The sequence below is a fragment of the Phodopus roborovskii genome, unplaced genomic scaffold, assembly GCF_943737965.1.
Source record: "Phodopus roborovskii unplaced genomic scaffold, PHOROB, whole genome shotgun sequence".
Classification (NCBI taxonomy): domain Eukaryota; kingdom Metazoa; phylum Chordata; class Mammalia; order Rodentia; family Cricetidae; genus Phodopus; species Phodopus roborovskii.
Window position 1 is genome coordinate 8183309 of NW_026126482.1, and position 18394 is coordinate 8201702.

The following is an 18394-nucleotide window of genomic DNA, read 5'->3' on the forward strand; positions in this document are numbered from 1 at the left end:
ATGCATAGTGCTGCACTCATTCTACAGGTGAGGGAGTGAAGTGTAATCAAGCAATTAAGTGGTGAACCCCAGTATAAACAGTAACAATAAACATTGTGATTAGAAGCCGGGTGGTGGTGGTGGTACACAGCTCTTGGGAGGCAGAGGCAGGTGGATCTCTGTGAGTTCAAGGTCAGCCTAGTCTACAGAGTTGAGTTCCAGGACAGCCAGAGCTACACAGAGAAACCCTGTCTTGACACCCACACACACACACACACATATTGTGATTAGAGCAAAAATAGGAGCCAAGTATGCCCACACAGCTTTTCAGGACACTAGGCAAGAGAATCACTTGAGCCACCGAGTTCAAGGCCAACTTAGAAACACAGCGAGACATTGCCTCCAAAATTAAAAACAAAATCCAAGTGGATAGGCATGGATTCCCTTCCTGATATTGTCCTGAGCAAGTCACAACAGTAACTGGTGAGTCCTCACCAACCCTTACACACCAGGCTGGAGCCTGACCTTTGAACTTCTCTGAACCTCAGTCTTCACAAGTGAAGACTTCACACTCACAGCCTTCTCCAGTGTCCACTGAGAGGCTTCAGAGAAGAAATGTGTGAGCATGCTCAGGGCGAATAGTGACATCTGGGTCAGAACCCGGCCACAGTGACCTCTGGGGAAGATGGCATGTCCTGACAAGGGATTGAAGACCTCAGCCAGGAAGCAGCTGTCATTGCCCAGCATCTTGGAGGGACGTGTGATGCTGGGACGTGTGTGTGTGTGTGTGTGTGTGTGTGTGTGTGTGTGTGTGTGTCTGTGTCTCTGTGTGTGTGTGTCTGTGTGTGTGTGTCTGTGTCTCTGTGTATGTGTGTCTGTGTGTGGTTGTGTCTGTGTCTCTGTGTGTGTGTCTGTGTGTCTGTGTCTCTGTGTGTGTATGTGTGTGTGTCTCTGTATCTCTGTGTGTGTGTGTCTCTGTATGTGTGTCTGTGTGTCTGTGTCTCTGTGTGTGTCTGCCTGTGTATGTGTGTCTGTGTGTCTGTGTGTGTGTCTGTGTGTCTGTGTGTGTCTGTGTGTCTCTGTATGTGTGTGTCTGTATGTGTCTGTGTGTCTCTGTATGTGTGTGTCTGTGTGTGTGTCTGTGTATGTGTCTGTGTGTGTCTGTGTGTGTGTGTCTATGTGTGTGTGTGTCTGTGTGTGTGTGTGAAGCAGGGTGTCATGAAAGGATTTCCAGGAAGGACCAGTTCTGGGAAGTACAAAGAATCCAAAATGGAGCCAGGGCACCAGCCAGGTGTGGTGGAGGGGTGTTGTGACACAATGGGTGGCAGGGAGCAGACCTGCATAGGGACCAGTCCGTACCCACACTGGCATTCTTCCATTCAGAGGCAGAGATGCCAGCCCAACAGTCACCACTGGAGGGGCTGCCGGGCCCTGTGCATCTGCTTGCTGGCCACAGGCTTCCCTAGAGGAGAAGGCAAGTGTCCTCACCATGTTAGACAGACAGGTGATGGGCAAAGGGGTGCCTGGCACAGGGCTGGGGACGGGGCGTTTAGGGACTCCACAGCAGTTGACTGAAGTTGCCAGCTGCAGCCACATAAATCGTGCCCTGGCCCAGGATAGCATCCATTAACATGAAAGATTCCATCGCAGTCTACAACCTCCCTGTCTTGTACGGCGACAGCAGGTAATTAAAACAATAATTGTTTTCTGATGTTGCTTCTGCTGAACGATAAAAGCTTCCAGTTATTTTCTTTTTCACTGGGGGGGGGGAGAGAGGGGGATTGGGGAGGGGCCTACTCAGGGAGTAGGGGCAGGGCCACAGGACACAGGAGTTCGGGAGGTAACGAAGGTGAAGAGAGCTTTCTGTGTGGCTGACAGGAGGGAGGAGCCTGGTTCTAGCTTAATACACACTACATACCACACACACACACACACACACACACACACACACACAGTACAACACATAAATATATGAATACATACATCATACACATATACATACATACATGCATGCATACACACACACACACAAACACCACATACATACACCTCTCTGGAGAGAGCCACACAACTTGGAAGCCCCAAGAAAAAAGAGGGGAAGTCCCAACCAAGAAGGCTATCAACGATGGATGTGTGGAGACAGTCTGTCCAAAGACTGAGGAGCTCTTCACAGTGACTCTTGGTACACCCAGAGAGGGAGGCAAGGACCACCCTGGAGTGGAGGCGATGGAGAGGGCCTGGGGTACTCGTGCATTAACACGTCTGCTTCCTCCAGATCCATCCATCATCCATCCACTCCCTGCCCACCACTCCTCCACTGGCCTCAAGAAACTTAAGCTTTAGTGGAGGGAGGTATAAAGTAAGGAAGGGAGACCTAGGGAAGGCCTCTCTGCGGCTGGGTGGACATGGAGGAGCCAGGAGAAGATGGACTGATCTGGGATGCGTCCGCAGCCTCCACCGTCTCCACTCCATCACCCTGGTACTTACCTGGCTGCCTTTGCCACACTCGGCCCCATGCCCAGCAAGCTGTGGAAGTAAGGGCGGAGTGATGACTGCTTACACAGGCAACATGAATGACATCACACTTACTTGGGGGCTCCCTCACCTTGGCTCCCACTGCCCGGGAGGCTGACAACGCCACTCTAATGCCTAAGACAAATACTTCTTAATCACTAAAAAATGAAATGATTTCACATGAAAATGTTAATGTATTCAAGATCACAGCCATGTACCGTGTCTGACAAATTAGCACCAGCCCGCAGCATTGTTGGTAGCTACATTTATCCTGGTGATGAGACACATACATATGCGTGTGTGAGTGCGTGCACGGGTGCGTGTGCGCGCGCGCACACACACACACACACACACACACACACACACACGAGGAATGGAGGGGTGGAGAGGGCAGCTCTTGCTGGGGAAGTGCAGAGAAAGGGAGAGCCAGCAGTCACATGGCTCACAGAGTTCACCGTGACCCTCTGCCAGCTACAGGGCCACCAAGTCTCAGCTGGCTCCACTGCCCTGTACGCCCATCCTGGACCACAAAGCCTACATCAGGCGGGGCTGGATGGCCTTGCAGGTAGGCCACCCACAGACCCTGGGACCGGCAAAAGGGTGCACTGTGAGATGAGAAAAACAATTTTACAAGAATTCAACGTTCAAAATACGCATCAGGGTGTCAAGAGACAGAAAGAAGCCTGTGCATTGCTGGTGGGAATATACAACGGTGCAGGTCCCCAAGGAAACAGGTTGTGCCCCTGACAGTGTTCAGTGCCAGAGCCACCTGACCAGCAGCTCCACTCTGGGAGTGCACCCGAAGGAACAGAAAGCCGGTATTTAAGCAAAGATCGGTACAGAAATGTTCAAAGCAGCGTGGCTTACAAGAGCCAGATGTGGGAGCAAATAGGTGGATTTAAACGGCACTTCAGCCTTTGCGGCCAGAGGTCGGGAAGCTGGTTGCTTCCTTTAGACCTTTGGCTGATTTTCTCTCAACTCCAGTGAGGCTCTGACCTAAGAACAGAGAATTAATGAAAAGCACAACACAGGGAGCCACGTTCACGGAGGCAGGCGTAGGGGAGAGGGACCCCTCTCTGGAGATACCTGGCTCTCCGCACACTGCTCTTCAGCACGGTGTCTCTCAGGGTGCAAATGCTCGGGTTCTTCTCTCCCGCCCCCCACTTTTCCAGCCCCCTTGGTCAGTGTCTTTCCTTCTCTTGTGACGGAGTGCTGGCCTCTGCTTCCCTCCTCTCTCCTTGCCCCTGGCAGCTGCATTACCCAGCATTCTCTGGGGGGGGAAATATCCCAATGACAGCTGTCTCTGCGGAGTCCTCCTGGCTGGGTGGGAGTGCTCCATCCTCAGAGCCCTCTGTCCTGCTTTTTCCTTAGCCTTCCCTGCCCACCTTGTTTTCCTTTTTGCAGGAATTCCTGGGTGGATTTTATTAAGGCTACCCAGAATTTAGTTTTTATTTGTCTGTGGTTCCTTCTCTCTCCCATGCATGGAGTGGTCTGTGTAACCTACACTTCATTTGGTACAAATCACTCTCCAGTCTGTGGTACCAGAAAACAAAAACTTATTTCTTTAAATGCAGCAGGGCAGTGAACCAGGTGTTGGCACAGGCTTTTAATCCCTGCATTCAGTAGGCAGAGGCAGGCGATCTCTGAGAGTTTGAGGCCAGCCTGGGCCACAGAGCGAGTTCCAGGGTAGCCAGGGCTACACGTGGCCATCAAGCTGATTCAATGAGTGAGGGCACTTGCCATGAAAGCCTGACTAGCACACGGGAACTATTAGCTGGTGGCAGGGATGAAGACCTTGCAGTGGGGTGTCTGTGTCATGTCACAGAGGCCACAGGTGGTACGGTCCCACAATGGGCAGCCCAGAGAGTGTTAAACCAGGGCACTGTTGGTCAGGGCCAGGGAATGGGGAGAAACAAGGAGTGGGTGGTAAATGGGGTCCTGCTGCAATGATGAAAATCTATTTGATAGAGGCAGTAGACACGCGCACACACACACACACACACACGCCTTCACTAGGCCTCTGTCAGCTATTTTGGATGTTGGTATTTGATGGCGACAGCACACATCCAATCGTTTGCTTGGCAGTCCAGAAGCCCCAAGGGGCTCAGGTGACCTGCCTGACCTTCTCCCTGTCCCCAGTCCCGCCCCACCAGTATGGACTCTAACATAGCACAGGCCCCGGCCCTACTTTCTACTGCATAACCAAAGCAGAGGAGTATCTGGCCTTGGGCTCAGGCTGTGACACAAAGCAGACCAGAGAACCAGGCCTTGTGATGTTCCCCAATCAGTTAACAGGATCAGACGTGGCCCAGAGGGACTTTCAGGCACTCTAATCTCCACTGTGCTCTTCCAGAAGTAATGGTGGCATCGGGTATCACTGAATACAGACGAAACAGGTTGTGTTCTCTTCATGTGCACGATTTCATGTTCAAACCACACCCCACAGCTCCTTCCTCCCGAGAGCCCCTTCTCAGCTCAAATGCCGCAGACAGGCCTTCTGTGACCATCGGTCTCATCTGTGACCCTGACTCTAGAAGGCCACCCCATTTGGTACACCTGTGGTCGCATGCCCCCTCTGACTGCCTTCTGCTGAGCAACAAGAATAAGCATTCCTCATTACTTTAGTCTGTCTGCTTGTTTGGGATCGTCTCCAACCTTAGTGTGGGCTCTGTCAGGGAGGGGAGTGACTGCCTTGCTCTCTGCACTACTGTAGTCCCTAATGCGGTGCCTGGCACACAGTAGGTGCTTAATACACACTTGCTTAATGCTGAAGGCATGTCCTCCTTGCCTAGCCCTGTCCCACAGTCTGTCCATTCTGTCTTCCAAAGAGCTGAGGCTGGGACCTGGCTATGAATGGCAGTTGTGTGACATTAATCAAGTCCTTTCTCTGAGCCTACCTCAGAAAGAGCCTGTGTGTAAGCACATTGTAAAACCTCAGCAAGCATGCTGGAACTTCGCCTCTTCTGCTCAGTTTTTTCCCCCGAAGCCCTGAATGGCTTCCATGCCTCCTGGCTCTAATATTCTTTCCCTTTCTGTAAGTTCCCAGTGGCCTCCTGGCATGCTTCTGAGCAGGCTCCAAGCAGTGGCTCCTGGCTTTGGCGCAGCATATCCTCCAGGCCTCAGTTGTCTGAAGCCCTCCCTCATGACTGTCCCCAATCTCCAGCTCCTTCCCAGTTCCTACTGATGGCTCTTTGACTTCCTCCAGGTTTTCTCAGCAGCAGCCATTTTCCCCAGAGGGCCCTCAGGAAAGGACCCAAGCTCACAGCATCCATAAGCTGCTTCTTAGGACAGGTCTCACGTCTGTGCTGATGCTCTGATTGCATCTCAGAGCCAGTCTTGGGACATAACCTCAACCTGAGTACTAGCTTTCGGAGCAGAAAGGGAGGGGGGCGTACAGGAAGGGACTTACACGTGACCTGTGCACTGAGCCTGAGTACTATGCATAGAGTGGAAAGCAGCCTCAGGGGAGTGAGCAGGGCACATGGGTGCATACGTGGGCAGGGCCTATGAAAAGTAAGGGCATGGGTTTGTGGGGATGCAGGAACCAGAAGTGAATGGGAGAAGGGGTGTGTGAGACATGAGTGATAAAGGCACACAGAGTGACAAATGGTACATGGGCACTAGGGATAATGCCCAGTGAAGTGACAGCCAAGTTCTAGCCCACCCCACAATGAGCTCACTGTACCTGACTCAGATCTTAAAAGATTTATTTTTATTAAAGTACGTGTGTGTGGTGTGTGTGGGTAGGTGAGTGTGTGTGTGTGGTTTGTGTGGTGTGTTTATCTGTGTATGTCTGTGTGTATGTGTGTGTGTAAAAGAGAGTGAGTGAGTGTGTCTGTGTGTGAGTGTGTGCGTGTGCACGTGTGCTGAGAGCAATTCCCTCAGAGGCCAGAAATGTAGGATCTCCCTAAATCTGGAGTTACAGGTGGTTGTGGGCTGCCAGGAATTCTGGAAAGTGAACCAGAGTCTTCTGTGAGAGCAACACACTCTTAACTGCTGGGCCATTTCTCCAGGCCCCTAAATCAAGAAAAGCCTAGGGCAGGGTGGTGGTACACACCTGTTAGCCCAGAATTTAGGAGGCAGAGGCAGGCAGACCTCCCCTTTGAGGCCAGCCTGGTCTACACATTGAGTTTAGGATAGCAGGGCTACACAAAGAAAACCCCGTCTTGAAAAACAAAACCACAAACAAACAAAAGCCTGTGGTCCGGTTTTCAGGGGAATCTGTCTTTCAGAATGCAATAGCTGCTGCTTGAGCCAAATCCCCTCACACAGGCCTCCTGGCCACCTTCTGGATCAGGGGTGCTGGGTACCAAGACCCAACATGTCATACAGCATAGGCTGGATCAAAGTTCAGGCATTGCTGGGTCAGCTCACAGGATGAAGAGCTTGAGGGACCAATCTCTGGGGCCCTGGGGCCTCCAAGCCAATCTCCTCCTGCCCCCCCCCCCATGCCATGGCCTTACTCCACTCATCACATAGGCTTTTCCTCATGGAAGGAAAATTCCTGCCCTCCGCCCCAGGCTGCTAACCCCTCCACTGCCAAACGAGGAGAGCCATTAGACCCTGATCGACCAACCCAAAGCTGTGGTCAATCACTGTGTTCAGGGTTTCTTCTGCAGTTTGGCCAGCCTGGGTCCCCAAGGCTGGCAGTCCCACCTTAGGAGGGACGTGGAGGTGTTGTGCCTGGATAAAGTATGTTAAGAGATCGAAGCGGAGAAATTCCAAGCCCTGGACACTGGGACACTGTACCATAAGCCCAGTTCCCTAGGGGAAGACCATTCTCAATCCCATGGAGACAGAGTAAACCCAGCTTAGCTCCAAACTCCTTTCACTTTACTATAGAGTCTTGAGCCATCTGCCATGTGTATCCTCCCTTAATCTCCCTGCTGGGTCCTGATAGGGCCTGCTGCAAACATCCCCTCTTCCACAGCCACCTCTGCCATTGCCATGTGTCTCCTCCCAGCTGACCCAGACAGCGACTCAGTACAGGGCAGGACACTGTCCCCTGGGACATGGCATTAAGACAGTACTGTTACAATACTCAGCTTGGTCAGAGCTTATGATGCACGTCTACACATAAGCTGCAGCCTGGTGGGGTGGGGTGGGGGCTACCACAATGGATCCAGAACTCTTAAGGTTTCTCCCCCAGCCCGGCTCCCCATCCATTTTCTGTTTCTGACATCACTTCCCCAGGCTCAGAGCTCTGAATCATGTTTCTTCCTCCCCCTCTTTGCCCCCCACATGCACCATCCAGATGCAGCATCCTCATCTGCGGTGTCTCCCACATCTCAGCATCCTCATCTGCGGTGTCTCCCACATCTATCTCTCTAACTCCAGCTTGCTGCTTGCTCACTGGGAAGGGAGGCTCCGTCATTTCTTGCCTGGCTGACCGCCGCAGCCTCCCGGCTGGTCTCCTTGCCTCCAGCCTCTCTCTGCTGCCATCCATCCTCTTTGCACCGCCAGATTAATCTTCCTTAAGCACTGCTCACTGCCTGTCACTCCCCAGCTCAAAGATACAGCCAGCTCCATTGCTTGCCGGCCCCCCCGCGGGCACCGTCTGCTCCATCAGGGCAGACATAGGCCATCTCGTGGCCTGTCCCTCTCTACCTCCTCCTATGACTCTCTGGCCACCACAAGCTGAGATCCTGGCTTCTGTCACTCTCTGAAGCCCCAGGACATCAAGTGGGTTGTCCTTTCCCAGCTTCCCGTGGCTCTCAGATGAGACTGTGGTGCTGCTACCTCTCTTCTCTGCAGTCCCCGGGACCAGGCCTGGCTTCTAGGCTGGCGAAGTCATACCTGGCCAAGTCGCTCTGCATGACTCAACCTTCACCTTATCAGCCTTCTTTCCCAAGCCTCCTCATGAACGCTTGTCACCCCAAAATAAGCACCTTCCCAAGATGACAGGCCTTGACACTTTCTGCCTGTTTTGTCAAGCAAGACCCCACCACCACCACCACACACACATAATCCAGGAGACGGAAGCTAAAGAACATGCATGTGTGCAGTTGCAGACATCCCAGACATACCTACCAAACATTTGCTATGAGCTGGCAGGGCTGTTCTCAGGAGTCGCTCATTGCCTGCAGTACCTTCTAGGTGAGCAAACAGGCACAGAGGGCTTATACCTAACCTGAGCTTGGGGAGGCGCTGAGCCCAAACCAGCACCTCCCTGCCGACTGTGCTAGGAGAGGCCCGGGTGAGCGCAGTCAAAGGCCCTACAAGGGAAGTTTGCAGACTTGTCCTGCCTGTTGCTCACTTCAAAGGGCTGGGGCAGCCTGGTTTGCAGTTATGATGTATGAGACCAGCACACTCAGGCTCAGGAGAGCCGACTGCTATAATCTAGACTTCTGTAAGCTAGTTGATACCATACTGACATTTGAAATAGGCTGCGGTAGAAAAATTTACATCAGGAAAATTGTCAGTCTTTCTGAGAACCTGTTGCTCGGCCCTGACCCAGGCCCCACTGCTGGGGAATGGGTGCGGACCCCTCTAAGAAGCTATCTGGGTCTGAAGGGAAGGGGTTTCCAGAAGTCCAGGTGGGTGTGAACTGGATCCCAAAGGACTGGAAGGAGGTTTGTAGAAAAGTGTTGGCCAAAGACAAGATATCCAAGTAGACTCAGCTTGTGAACAACATTCCTAGCATGAGAAGACAGCCAAGGGCAAAGCCACAGGGAGAGCTTTGCAGCCACTACACAGGGATGTGTGGGTGCGGGCAGTGTAGTGGCTGCAGCTACAGCTGAGACCCACAGGGGGTGCCAAAGGCACCGGGAAGGTGGGGGAAAGGACCCTGGAAGGTAGGATTTGCAGACCTCTGGGACGCTGGGAAGTAGTCAGCAGGGTTGTGAAATAAATGGACAAAGTGGACGACTGTTTCAACCCGTGCCTCCTCGATAAGAAGCTTCAAGGAGCGGCAAGCCATCTGATGACAAGGTTAAGCCCATACTGTGGCTTAAGCCCAAGCGTATTCTATAGAATCATAACCTCTGACTGATCAATGGCTCACACACAAAGACCAGGGCATTTGGGAGTGTCTGAGGGAAGAGATACTCCATTTATTTCCCCCTAACTGTAGTCTTGGGAGTCCCTGGCAGTCACTGGGGACTGTGAGGGGAGAAGTCATTGGGAAATAACACCAAGATGGGTCTTGGTCACATTGTTCTCTTTGAATCCAGCCATGTCTGAAACCAAGGTTACCCCTGGCTTTGCCGTTACATCTGCCACTAAATTCCCTATTTTTGCTTAAATGAGAGTCGTCATTTTTCAATATTTGCAACAGATGCGCTTAGTGTCCCACGCTGCTTAGTGCTGAGGCATTGCCAATGAGATGAGCTCCTGGGATGAGACACACTGGGGAGGTGCTCCTAACTACACTGATGAGCCATCGCTGAGTAGGCTGGAGATGCGCCCTTCAGAGGGGCAAATGGGGCAGGCAGGTGCCCTGTGTTACCATCACAGGGAAGCCATCTAGTGTAGTCCCAGAAGAAATAGCCCAGAAACACCTGCAGGAACTTACTCATTATAATAAAATAATTTTGAATAAGTCTCTTTTGCTTGAAGATGGAGGGCAGAAGTGAGAGCTACCTCCCTAATTATAATCATGGCCCTGTGACCTGGCCAGACTTTTCCCGGTGTGGCAAACAAAAACTCTGGTAGGGTCAGGATTGAACTAAAAAGGTGGAAAGAACCACACAGACCATGACTTGTTTCCTTCTATCAGGCTAGGGAACATCGGGCACAGCCACACAGGACAGGAACTGGAGTGTGGTCACAGCTGCCACTGTCTGCAACTTAACTTGCCTCATGGACTGGTAAGGTTTTGATGAGACCTCCAGGCACAGCCTAGCACTTACCACCATCAGGGTGCCAATTAAAATTTAAAAATGGTGGTAACCGCCCTCCTCTTCCCACCCAGAGTTCTCTCTCAGTAGAAAAATAAAATAAAATAAAATAAAAACATTAGGAAGCCCTAAGTGGTGGCACATGCCTTCAATCCCAGCATTCGGGAGGCAGAGGCAGGAGGACCTCCGTGAGTTCGAGGCCAGTCTGGTCTACAGAGCGACTTACAGTACAGCCAGAGATAGCCAATATAAAGAGCCTGTCTCCAAAAACAACAGATAGATAGATAGATAGATAGATAGATAGATAGATAGATAGATAGATAGATAGATAACTGAGCGAGCCTCCAGCCTGCCAAGGGGCTTTGGAGCAAGCAAGTGCTGCCTCATCTGCAAAATGGGAATGATGGCCTCGCTTACAAGAGGCAGTTGTGGGGCATCTTCCCGCCGCGGGTCTTGGACGACATCGCTCACCCCACGTCTAAGGGGTCCGGACAGGGGAGGTAGGGGCGGGGCTGCAGCCCTGCTGGAGGCTGGACAGAGCTCCCCGGGCGGCAGCCAAGCGCTCAGCCAGGAACTTGTTAACAGACCCCGAACAAAGAGCCGCTAATCCTGCGGGCGGCCGCGGGCGGGCTGGCGGGCGGAGGGATCCCGCCCCTTCCCGGCTCGGCCCCAGCTCCCGGCGCATTAATTAGGCCGCGCGGGGCGGGGACCACAGCGCCGGCCTTGCTCCCGCGGGGACGGTGCCCGGCGGGCCGCCCCTCCCGCAGCCGCTAATCGCATCCCGGCCCGGGGTCTCGGGCTCGGACCACTGCGGGCCACGCCGCCCACGTGTCCCGCAGCCCCGCGGGCTGGAGGAACCCCGCCCACCCAGCCACCTTGACAGTCGTGTCTGGGGGGTGTGCGGGTCCGGAGGGGGTGGGTCGGGTCACGCAGCGGGCACAATCACGAGAGACGGGAAAGGGGCGGGAAGAAACGCAGACCTGAGAAAGACCTTTAATGCCTCGGCTTCGTCGGGCTCCGCCCCAACTAGGAGAAGGTGGAGTCTAATTCGGGGGACTACTCCCCCTACACGATCCCCGGTGGAGTTGCTAGGAAGGGGCAAGCAGAGTTCACTTTACTACCTGGCTTTAGGGTCTGGTTGGACACCGGGTCAAGAGTTCCCTTCCCAGGGTCCCTGTACTGTCCCTCAGGTATGTCAATATAGGCAGACTCCCTAGCCCCTCATTCCCCAATCAGCTACGATTTTGCCTGGAGCTCAAGGTGACCCTGAGCCTTCCACAGAGACACAACGGTGACATCCAGACTGAGGAGGAACCCAGCTTTGGGGACCTCTGGTGCTCCCACCATGATCCAATCAAGAGGCAGGATTTTCAGGGTTTCTCCCCTACCAAAATGGGCCCTAAGACTTCCTTCCCCCTTTTATGCTCTTCTGTAGGGAGCAGCTAACACTCCAGCCTCCCCAGAATCCAGAGTCTCCCCAATCTTAAACAGGGCCAGACTGAGTCAGTCAGCAGGCACACCCGGAGAGGGGAAATGGCTTGTTTATGCTCTGCCCTCTACATCCAACTGGCAAAGAAAAACAAGCCAGACATATCCTGGAAAACAGATCCTCAACCCCTAGGCTACCCCTGTCTAGTGGCTCAGCAATGTCTTCTGGACAGCCACACTCTCCTGCTTCCCACCCAAGAAGAAGGAGCCTCCTGTTCTACACACCCCAGTCAATTGCTCACATGCCTTAAGTGCCTGCCAGGTGCTGGTTCAGTGCTCATGGATGAATTCTACACCCTGAAATTGAAGAGGAGCAGGGCGGGTGGAATCCAGGGTGAGGAGTAAGAGGCAGATGCCAAGGGCATGGGATCTCAGGAGGTACTCACAAGGGATGGCTGTGTATTTGGCTATGCACATTTGTACCCTGACGCAAGCCCATGCCTCACCCTGGCTCAGCCCCAGTCCCCAGAGCTTGCCAGCTCCCTATCATCTGCCTGAGATATGGGCTCTGCCCTCGGTGTCTGGAAAAGGGGCAGGCCTCCAATACCCTGACCTTGGGGTCCCTGCTAATCACCGAAGGTGCTCACAAGCTACAGCAGGGCCCAGCTTCTTGGTTTGGGGACTGGGACTCACAGTTCCAAGCTTTGGCTGTGCCCCAGAAGCCACCTGGCTCCCAGGCAATACAGCCAGCTACTGCCAGGATTGCTGGTGTCTTTGGCAGGTGTGAGAGTTCCTGGGAGAGCCTGCAACTGAGTGCTGAGTCCACTCCGGGCTCTAGGGGCAGTTTCCCTGGGCATGAGCCTCTGTCTGGGGCTAGCCATCGGGTTCAGTCCAGATAGTTTGAGCTGTTTGTCCGACATCACAGAGAAATCAAACAGCAGAGCAGGAACTGGGATTCACACCCACCAGGGCTCTGTGGCCACCTCTTGTGTGGCAGAGATGGGATCAGCACACGGTCCCGGGACAGAATGAACCAAACGAGAGACGGCAACAATCCCCCAAACAACACTCTTTGAGCATGAATTAAACGCAAGTCCTTATAGCATGACACATGTAGAGCCTTGAGCTCTGAGATGCTGCAGTACACTCTGGGTGCTGCTGCCCACCCATCGGTTTAGACCCCATCCTGTAGATGAGGAAACAGGCTGGGAAGGTAACAGTTACTTATCCAGTGACACGCGCCATTTATATTGCAAGACCTCTCTATTTGCCCTTAAAGTCCCTGCCCTGTTCTACCTGGCAGAAAGAGGCCAGAATTTCCCTAAGAGAGAAGGACCCTCGGGGGAGGGGTGGTAGGTAAGAGGGAGGAGGAGACTTGGGGGGCTGGTGGGAATGATTACAGAAAGCTAAGCCCCCACCTGAGAGGCAAGGCACAGTGGTCCTGGGACCAGACAACACACGGGTGATGTGTGTAGCAACCCAAATCTTGGTATCAACTCTATTTGCACATAAAACACTTCTGAGAAGATCAATGTCAGGACAGGGACAGGGTGGGCTGGAAAGCACCCGCTCATCAGACACAGGCACACTTTTGTGGGTGGCTCACTAACGTGCACTCGCGTGTGCTGGCTTGTTGTCTACACACATGTGTGACCTGGGCATGGTGCCTGCCCCCATGGAGGGCCTGGTCTTAGCAGTCTCTACTCTGACAGGGTGGGGCGAGTTTGTGGTCAGGAATAAGGTTGGGGCTGATGCTGAAGTGGATAGATTAAATTTCTCTCTTCCTCCCTGCTTGGCCTTCAAGCCCAAACTCCAACCAGAAGAGAAGGGAAAGCATTAGACACTTGGCTGCTGTCAGTGGAGCGTGTCAGGGGCAGAGCGTAGGGCCTATAGTGTCACAGGCAATGACAATGTTGTAGAAGTACAGGAGAAGGGACTATCAGGACAGAGCACATCACTGAGCCCTGTGGAGGAGGACCTGGGGAGGCTTCAGGGAAACCTCAAGTCAAGGCCCGGCCAGGATAAGGACAGAGCCAGGAGCTGGGATGCCAAGCAGAGAGCATGCTGTCAAAGCCAGGTGGCACCATTTTCTGCAGGTCTGTAAATGCTAGTCGGGTGGTGTCAAGCCCGCAGCAGGCAGAACCCAGCAATGCAGCTGAGCTCTGGGTGCACTGACCAGGTGTCTCCTTCAGGCTCCCACCCCAGCCCAGCTCAGGGCGCAGACTACCTGCAGGCCCCGGAGAGCCATAGGGAGCCTTCCATTAGGCTTCCAGGGGCCCGAGGCTGAGAAGAGGTCTGGGGCAGGGGAGGGTGGTGGTGAGCAGGAGATGGCCACTATGATGAGACAGACAGGTGAGAGCTAAAGGAGCTGGGGGATGGGAGGAAGCAAAGAAGGCTGGGGACACAGCAATGTCACAAGTAAGACTGAGCCAGATGACTTGATGACAGATTAAATGTGAAGCATGAAGGAGAAGGGAGAGCCAAGGGAGACAGTAAGGTTCCCACCTCCCCCAGGCTGTGGTGAGGGGCGGCAGCAATGGTAGCCCCTGGGAGGAGGGGACAGAGGTGACTGGGTTGGCTTGGCATGAGAAGGCCTGGCATTTGTGTGCACCGAGCAGGTTCCTAGGTGGCAGCATCGGGGCCCTGATCTAAAAGGGCTGTGCACCCCAAGCCAACGGTACACAGTGCAAGCCTGCAAGCCTCAGAGTCATGGCAGCACCAGACAGGAAAAGGGATGTGACAAAGACCAAAGGCAGCTGCTCCTAGGCCCCAGCCGGGCCTCTGGGTTGGGCATGTTAGCACCAGGGTCAATACTAACCCTGACCTCCTAGGAGACAGACTTCCCAACGTGGGCAAGGGGGAGCAAGCAGGGCAGTGAAAGGTTCAGCCCTCTCCTGCAGAGCCCAGGGCAGCACACCCCACGCAATGGTGCTCTGTGTTCTAGAATAATGCCCCCCCCCCAGCTAGAGTCAGGGTGGGCAGAAAGTCCAGCTGCCCTGGGATGGGAACAGGGATAGGAGGAGAAACAAGGGCAATGTCGAGCCTGGTACCCTCGGCTCCCACTTTCCAGGAGAGCCTGCCCCTCCATGCCTCTCCTCCCTAGGAGGACGCGGACACCTGAGTCAGGAACCTGAGAATAAGGAGCTGTATGGGCTGGCAGAGTATAAAAGGTAAGCCACACGGGCGCCTGTGGGTGCAGGCACAGACAGGGCTCTGCCCAGGTGTTTGTGCACAGGGATGGCTTTGTGTGATACCGGGTGACAAGGGATGGTTACTTGGCCCCAGAGGGCAGAGAGCAGTGGCTCAGCAATGCTGCCCCAACCATGCCCCTTTTGCCTGGTTGACCATTTTTTCTCCCAGCCACTCACAGAGACATTTTTCACCAGCTGCTGTTGCCAAGGAACTGATGGGCGGGCGGGCGCGGGAGCTAGGGTCATGGCAGGGGCAGCATGCCTGGTGTCTGTCCACACATGCCCAGAGCCTGTGGGGACAGTGAAATGGACCCTCTTTGAGAAGTGGGGCCACCCCTACCCCCAGACCCTTCAACAGCTCCTTTCTTAGGCCTGAGAGCCCTGGGGTACTAGTGCTCATCTGTCAGCCCCAGGAGACATTGGGCCAGGCCCCAACAGGTGCCCTGCCAATGGGCAGTGCAGCTCCCCCCACCCTGGCTTCCTGAGGCGCAATCTTTCATTCCTGGAGTCAGTGCCCTAACCTACCGGCGCTGTCACCCATATCTGCAGTGCAATAGTGCACAGCTACCACAGGCATGATGCGTATCGGTACTCACTGACCACACGTGTGACGGCACTGCCCATGCCACAACAGGCCCTCCATTACCAGGACACACGCGGTCCACAGCCTCCACACGTGCTCACGTGGCGAAAGGCAGCCTCTGACCGCACAGCCCTCTCACACACATCCAACTCAGTAAACATTTCCCGGGCACCTAGTCAGTGTCTGGCAGCATCTCCTCTGTGTGCAGATTCATTGACCATGGTCAGAGGTGCAACTCACACCCCCAACATGAACATGCACACGTCCAATGACAGCTCTCAACCTGAGGATCCTGCAACTCACACCCCCAACATGGACATGCACACGTCCAATGACAGCTCTCAACCTGAGGATCCTGCAACTCACACCCCCAACATGAACATGCACACGTCCAATGACAGCTCTCAACCTGAGGATCCTGCAACTCACACCCCCAACATGGACATGCACACGTCCAATGACAGCTCTCAACCTGAGGATCCTGCAGGATGAAAGGGAAGGCCCTTGGGAAGGGTTTGTTAGAGTGAGGATTTAGGGTGCAAAGACGGGGAGGGAGGTAGAGCGGGTGGGACAAAGTGAGGATGGGGGAGCGGGATGTGGGGGGCAGTGGCGGGCGGGTGAAGGGACCAGTCAGTCACTGGCCGAAATCATCAGGTCCTTGATTGAGCTCTCTTCATTCCGGATTGGCAGTTCAGCAGTTCAGAAATCCACACCCTTAGGATGAACTGTGTGGCCTTGCCAGCCTGGGGAGCACCTCCCCCCAAGCAGGTTCAGGGGGCATCGAGTATGGAGAATTGCTAAGGCGCCCTTACCCATACACAAAATCGCGGCGCTGCCAAATCTTGGGGGGTCAGAGACTAGGGGACCCCCCCAGAAACACACCGCTCAGCCTAGGTGCAGGCTTCGGGAGGGCAGACAATGCCTTTCTCCAAGGCCCCTCATGCACGGAGGTGGGCTAAAAGGCTGGGTTGTGAAGGGGCTGGTTAGGGTAGCCAACGAGACAAGTGAGGAGGAAACAGGACTGTGGAGTTCCTGAGAGGAGAAGCCCGCCAACCAACAGCCAACAGCAAACAACTCCCTCACCGCCTTCTCTCCCTCCTCCCTCCTGCCTCCACCAGCACCAGCGAGGCCCGAGCCACACACCATCATAGGGGCCCGGTGCTTTGACCGTTGGCTGAAAGAGCTGGGGGCTGTTGGATGCCTCCACGCCTGAGTGTGTGCTGTGCAAGCATGTGTGGCGGGGACAGAGGAGGACACTGTGTTCTAGACGTGGGCAGAGGCCAGGTGCCAAGCTGGGAAATTGTGAGTGGCTGTTTGGGGCAGTCCTACCTGGAAGAGCTATCTTACGCCCCCCTCCCCGTTTTCTGGGCATTAGTTTATGGTCCAAACCCGCTCATCTTCGAGTCCATCAAGTCTTGTCTTTCTAGGGTTATTCCAACCCCCCTCCCCCGACCATTCTCTGGGGCCGTAAAACCAGAAACTTCCCCCCACCCGGAGGCGTGGGGCGTCTACACTCGCCAGCCCCGTGCGCTGACAGCTGTTCCTGGACTTGGCAAAACGCAGGCTTCCGGGAGAGCGCACCGGGAAGCTGCGCAGCAGCGAGAGGCAGCCCCCGCGTCCTGCCCGGCAAAGTTTGGCCTCCGGGGGCTGCCAGTCCGGTCGGCCGTGCGGGTCAGGGCCACCTCCTCCCCAGAGCTGAACGTTCGCGCGCACGGTCCCCCGCAAGCCTCCCCAGAGCGCGCGCGGCGTGACTCACCCGAACCACGAAGCCAGGCGGCGAGGACTATGCCCAGGATCGCTGGCCACAGGCCGGAGCGGACGGCCATGGCCGCGGGCGGACGAGCGGGCTGGACTCGGGGCCCCGCGGGCGGGAGAGAGGCTGTCAGCGCCTCAGCCGAGAGCCCCACCTCGGGGCGCCCCCGGGGCCCATGCCAGAGGACGGCACTGCCTCCGGGCGGCCGGCTGCGGGGCGCACGCGGCGCGTGGCTCCCCTGGGCACCCGGAGCGCAGCAATGCAGCCGGGGCGGAGCGCAGCGCCAGCCGCGCCGCGCACCGAGCCAGCCGCCGCGCGGAGCCCGCAGCCGGGGAGCGGGCCGGCGGGCGCCGCAAAATCCGGACTGGAGCGGCGGAGCGGGGCGAAGGCGGGGCGGGGCGGGGGAGGAGGGGCCGGGCGGCGCTGCGCACGGGGGCCACCCCCGGCACCGGGGATCCCTTCGGGCAACGCCTGAGGCTCCCCCAGGGAGGAGCTGGGGTAGTGGGCGGGGAGGCCTCCCATCACCCCTCGCTGTCTCTAGGGACAGAGATAGGAGTCTGGAACCCGGAGTGGATTGCTCTTCCGGATCCGGCATCACCCCAGCCCGCCAGTCGGCGCACAGGTGGCCCGGGAGGGGCCCCGGGCTGCGGCGACCCCGGCGCAACGCCAGCCTGCGGAGAGCAGTCCGACTCTGGAGTGCCCCGGGCAGGTTCCGCTGCAGTCCCTGCTCACACCCCTGCCTCCCGGCTGCGCTCCGAGGTCGTCAGCGCGCCGCCGCACTGGGCTAGCGCGCGGTTTGGATGGGGGACTGCAGGAGAGGTCCGGGGGACCCAGGCGGCTCGCAGGAGCGGCCAGGCCCCCAGTGTCGCATCACCTGCAGCCCCAAAGCAGCCTGGTGGGTTCCAGGGGCACGCGCAGCAGCGTGGCTCCAGGTTTCCCTAATCCCGCGGCGCTGTTGGCCCAAAGGAAACAACCTTAGGGCGCAGCGCAACCTGCAAGGCGCGTGGTGTTGTTTGCGCCCCGAGCGCGCGCGGCGCTCAAGACGTGGGCGTGATGCAGGAACCAGAAGGGCTTTGGCAGCTACAAACTCCTGGGGGGGGGGGTAGAA

General features: G+C 55.6%; 1 protein-coding gene across 1 annotated transcript in view; it reads right to left on the reverse strand.

The window, feature by feature from the left end:
• Unc5a (unc-5 netrin receptor A) overlaps positions 1-18060 on the reverse strand; it is a 53405-nt gene extending 35345 nt beyond the window's left edge. The window contains exon 1 of the mRNA XM_051194244.1: positions 17290-18060. Coding sequence (XP_051050201.1) covers positions 17290-17881 — 592 coding nt within the window. The 5' untranslated portion in view covers positions 17882-18060. The remainder of the gene's footprint in view (positions 1-17289) is intronic.
• Between the last annotated feature and the right edge of the window lie 334 nt (positions 18061-18394).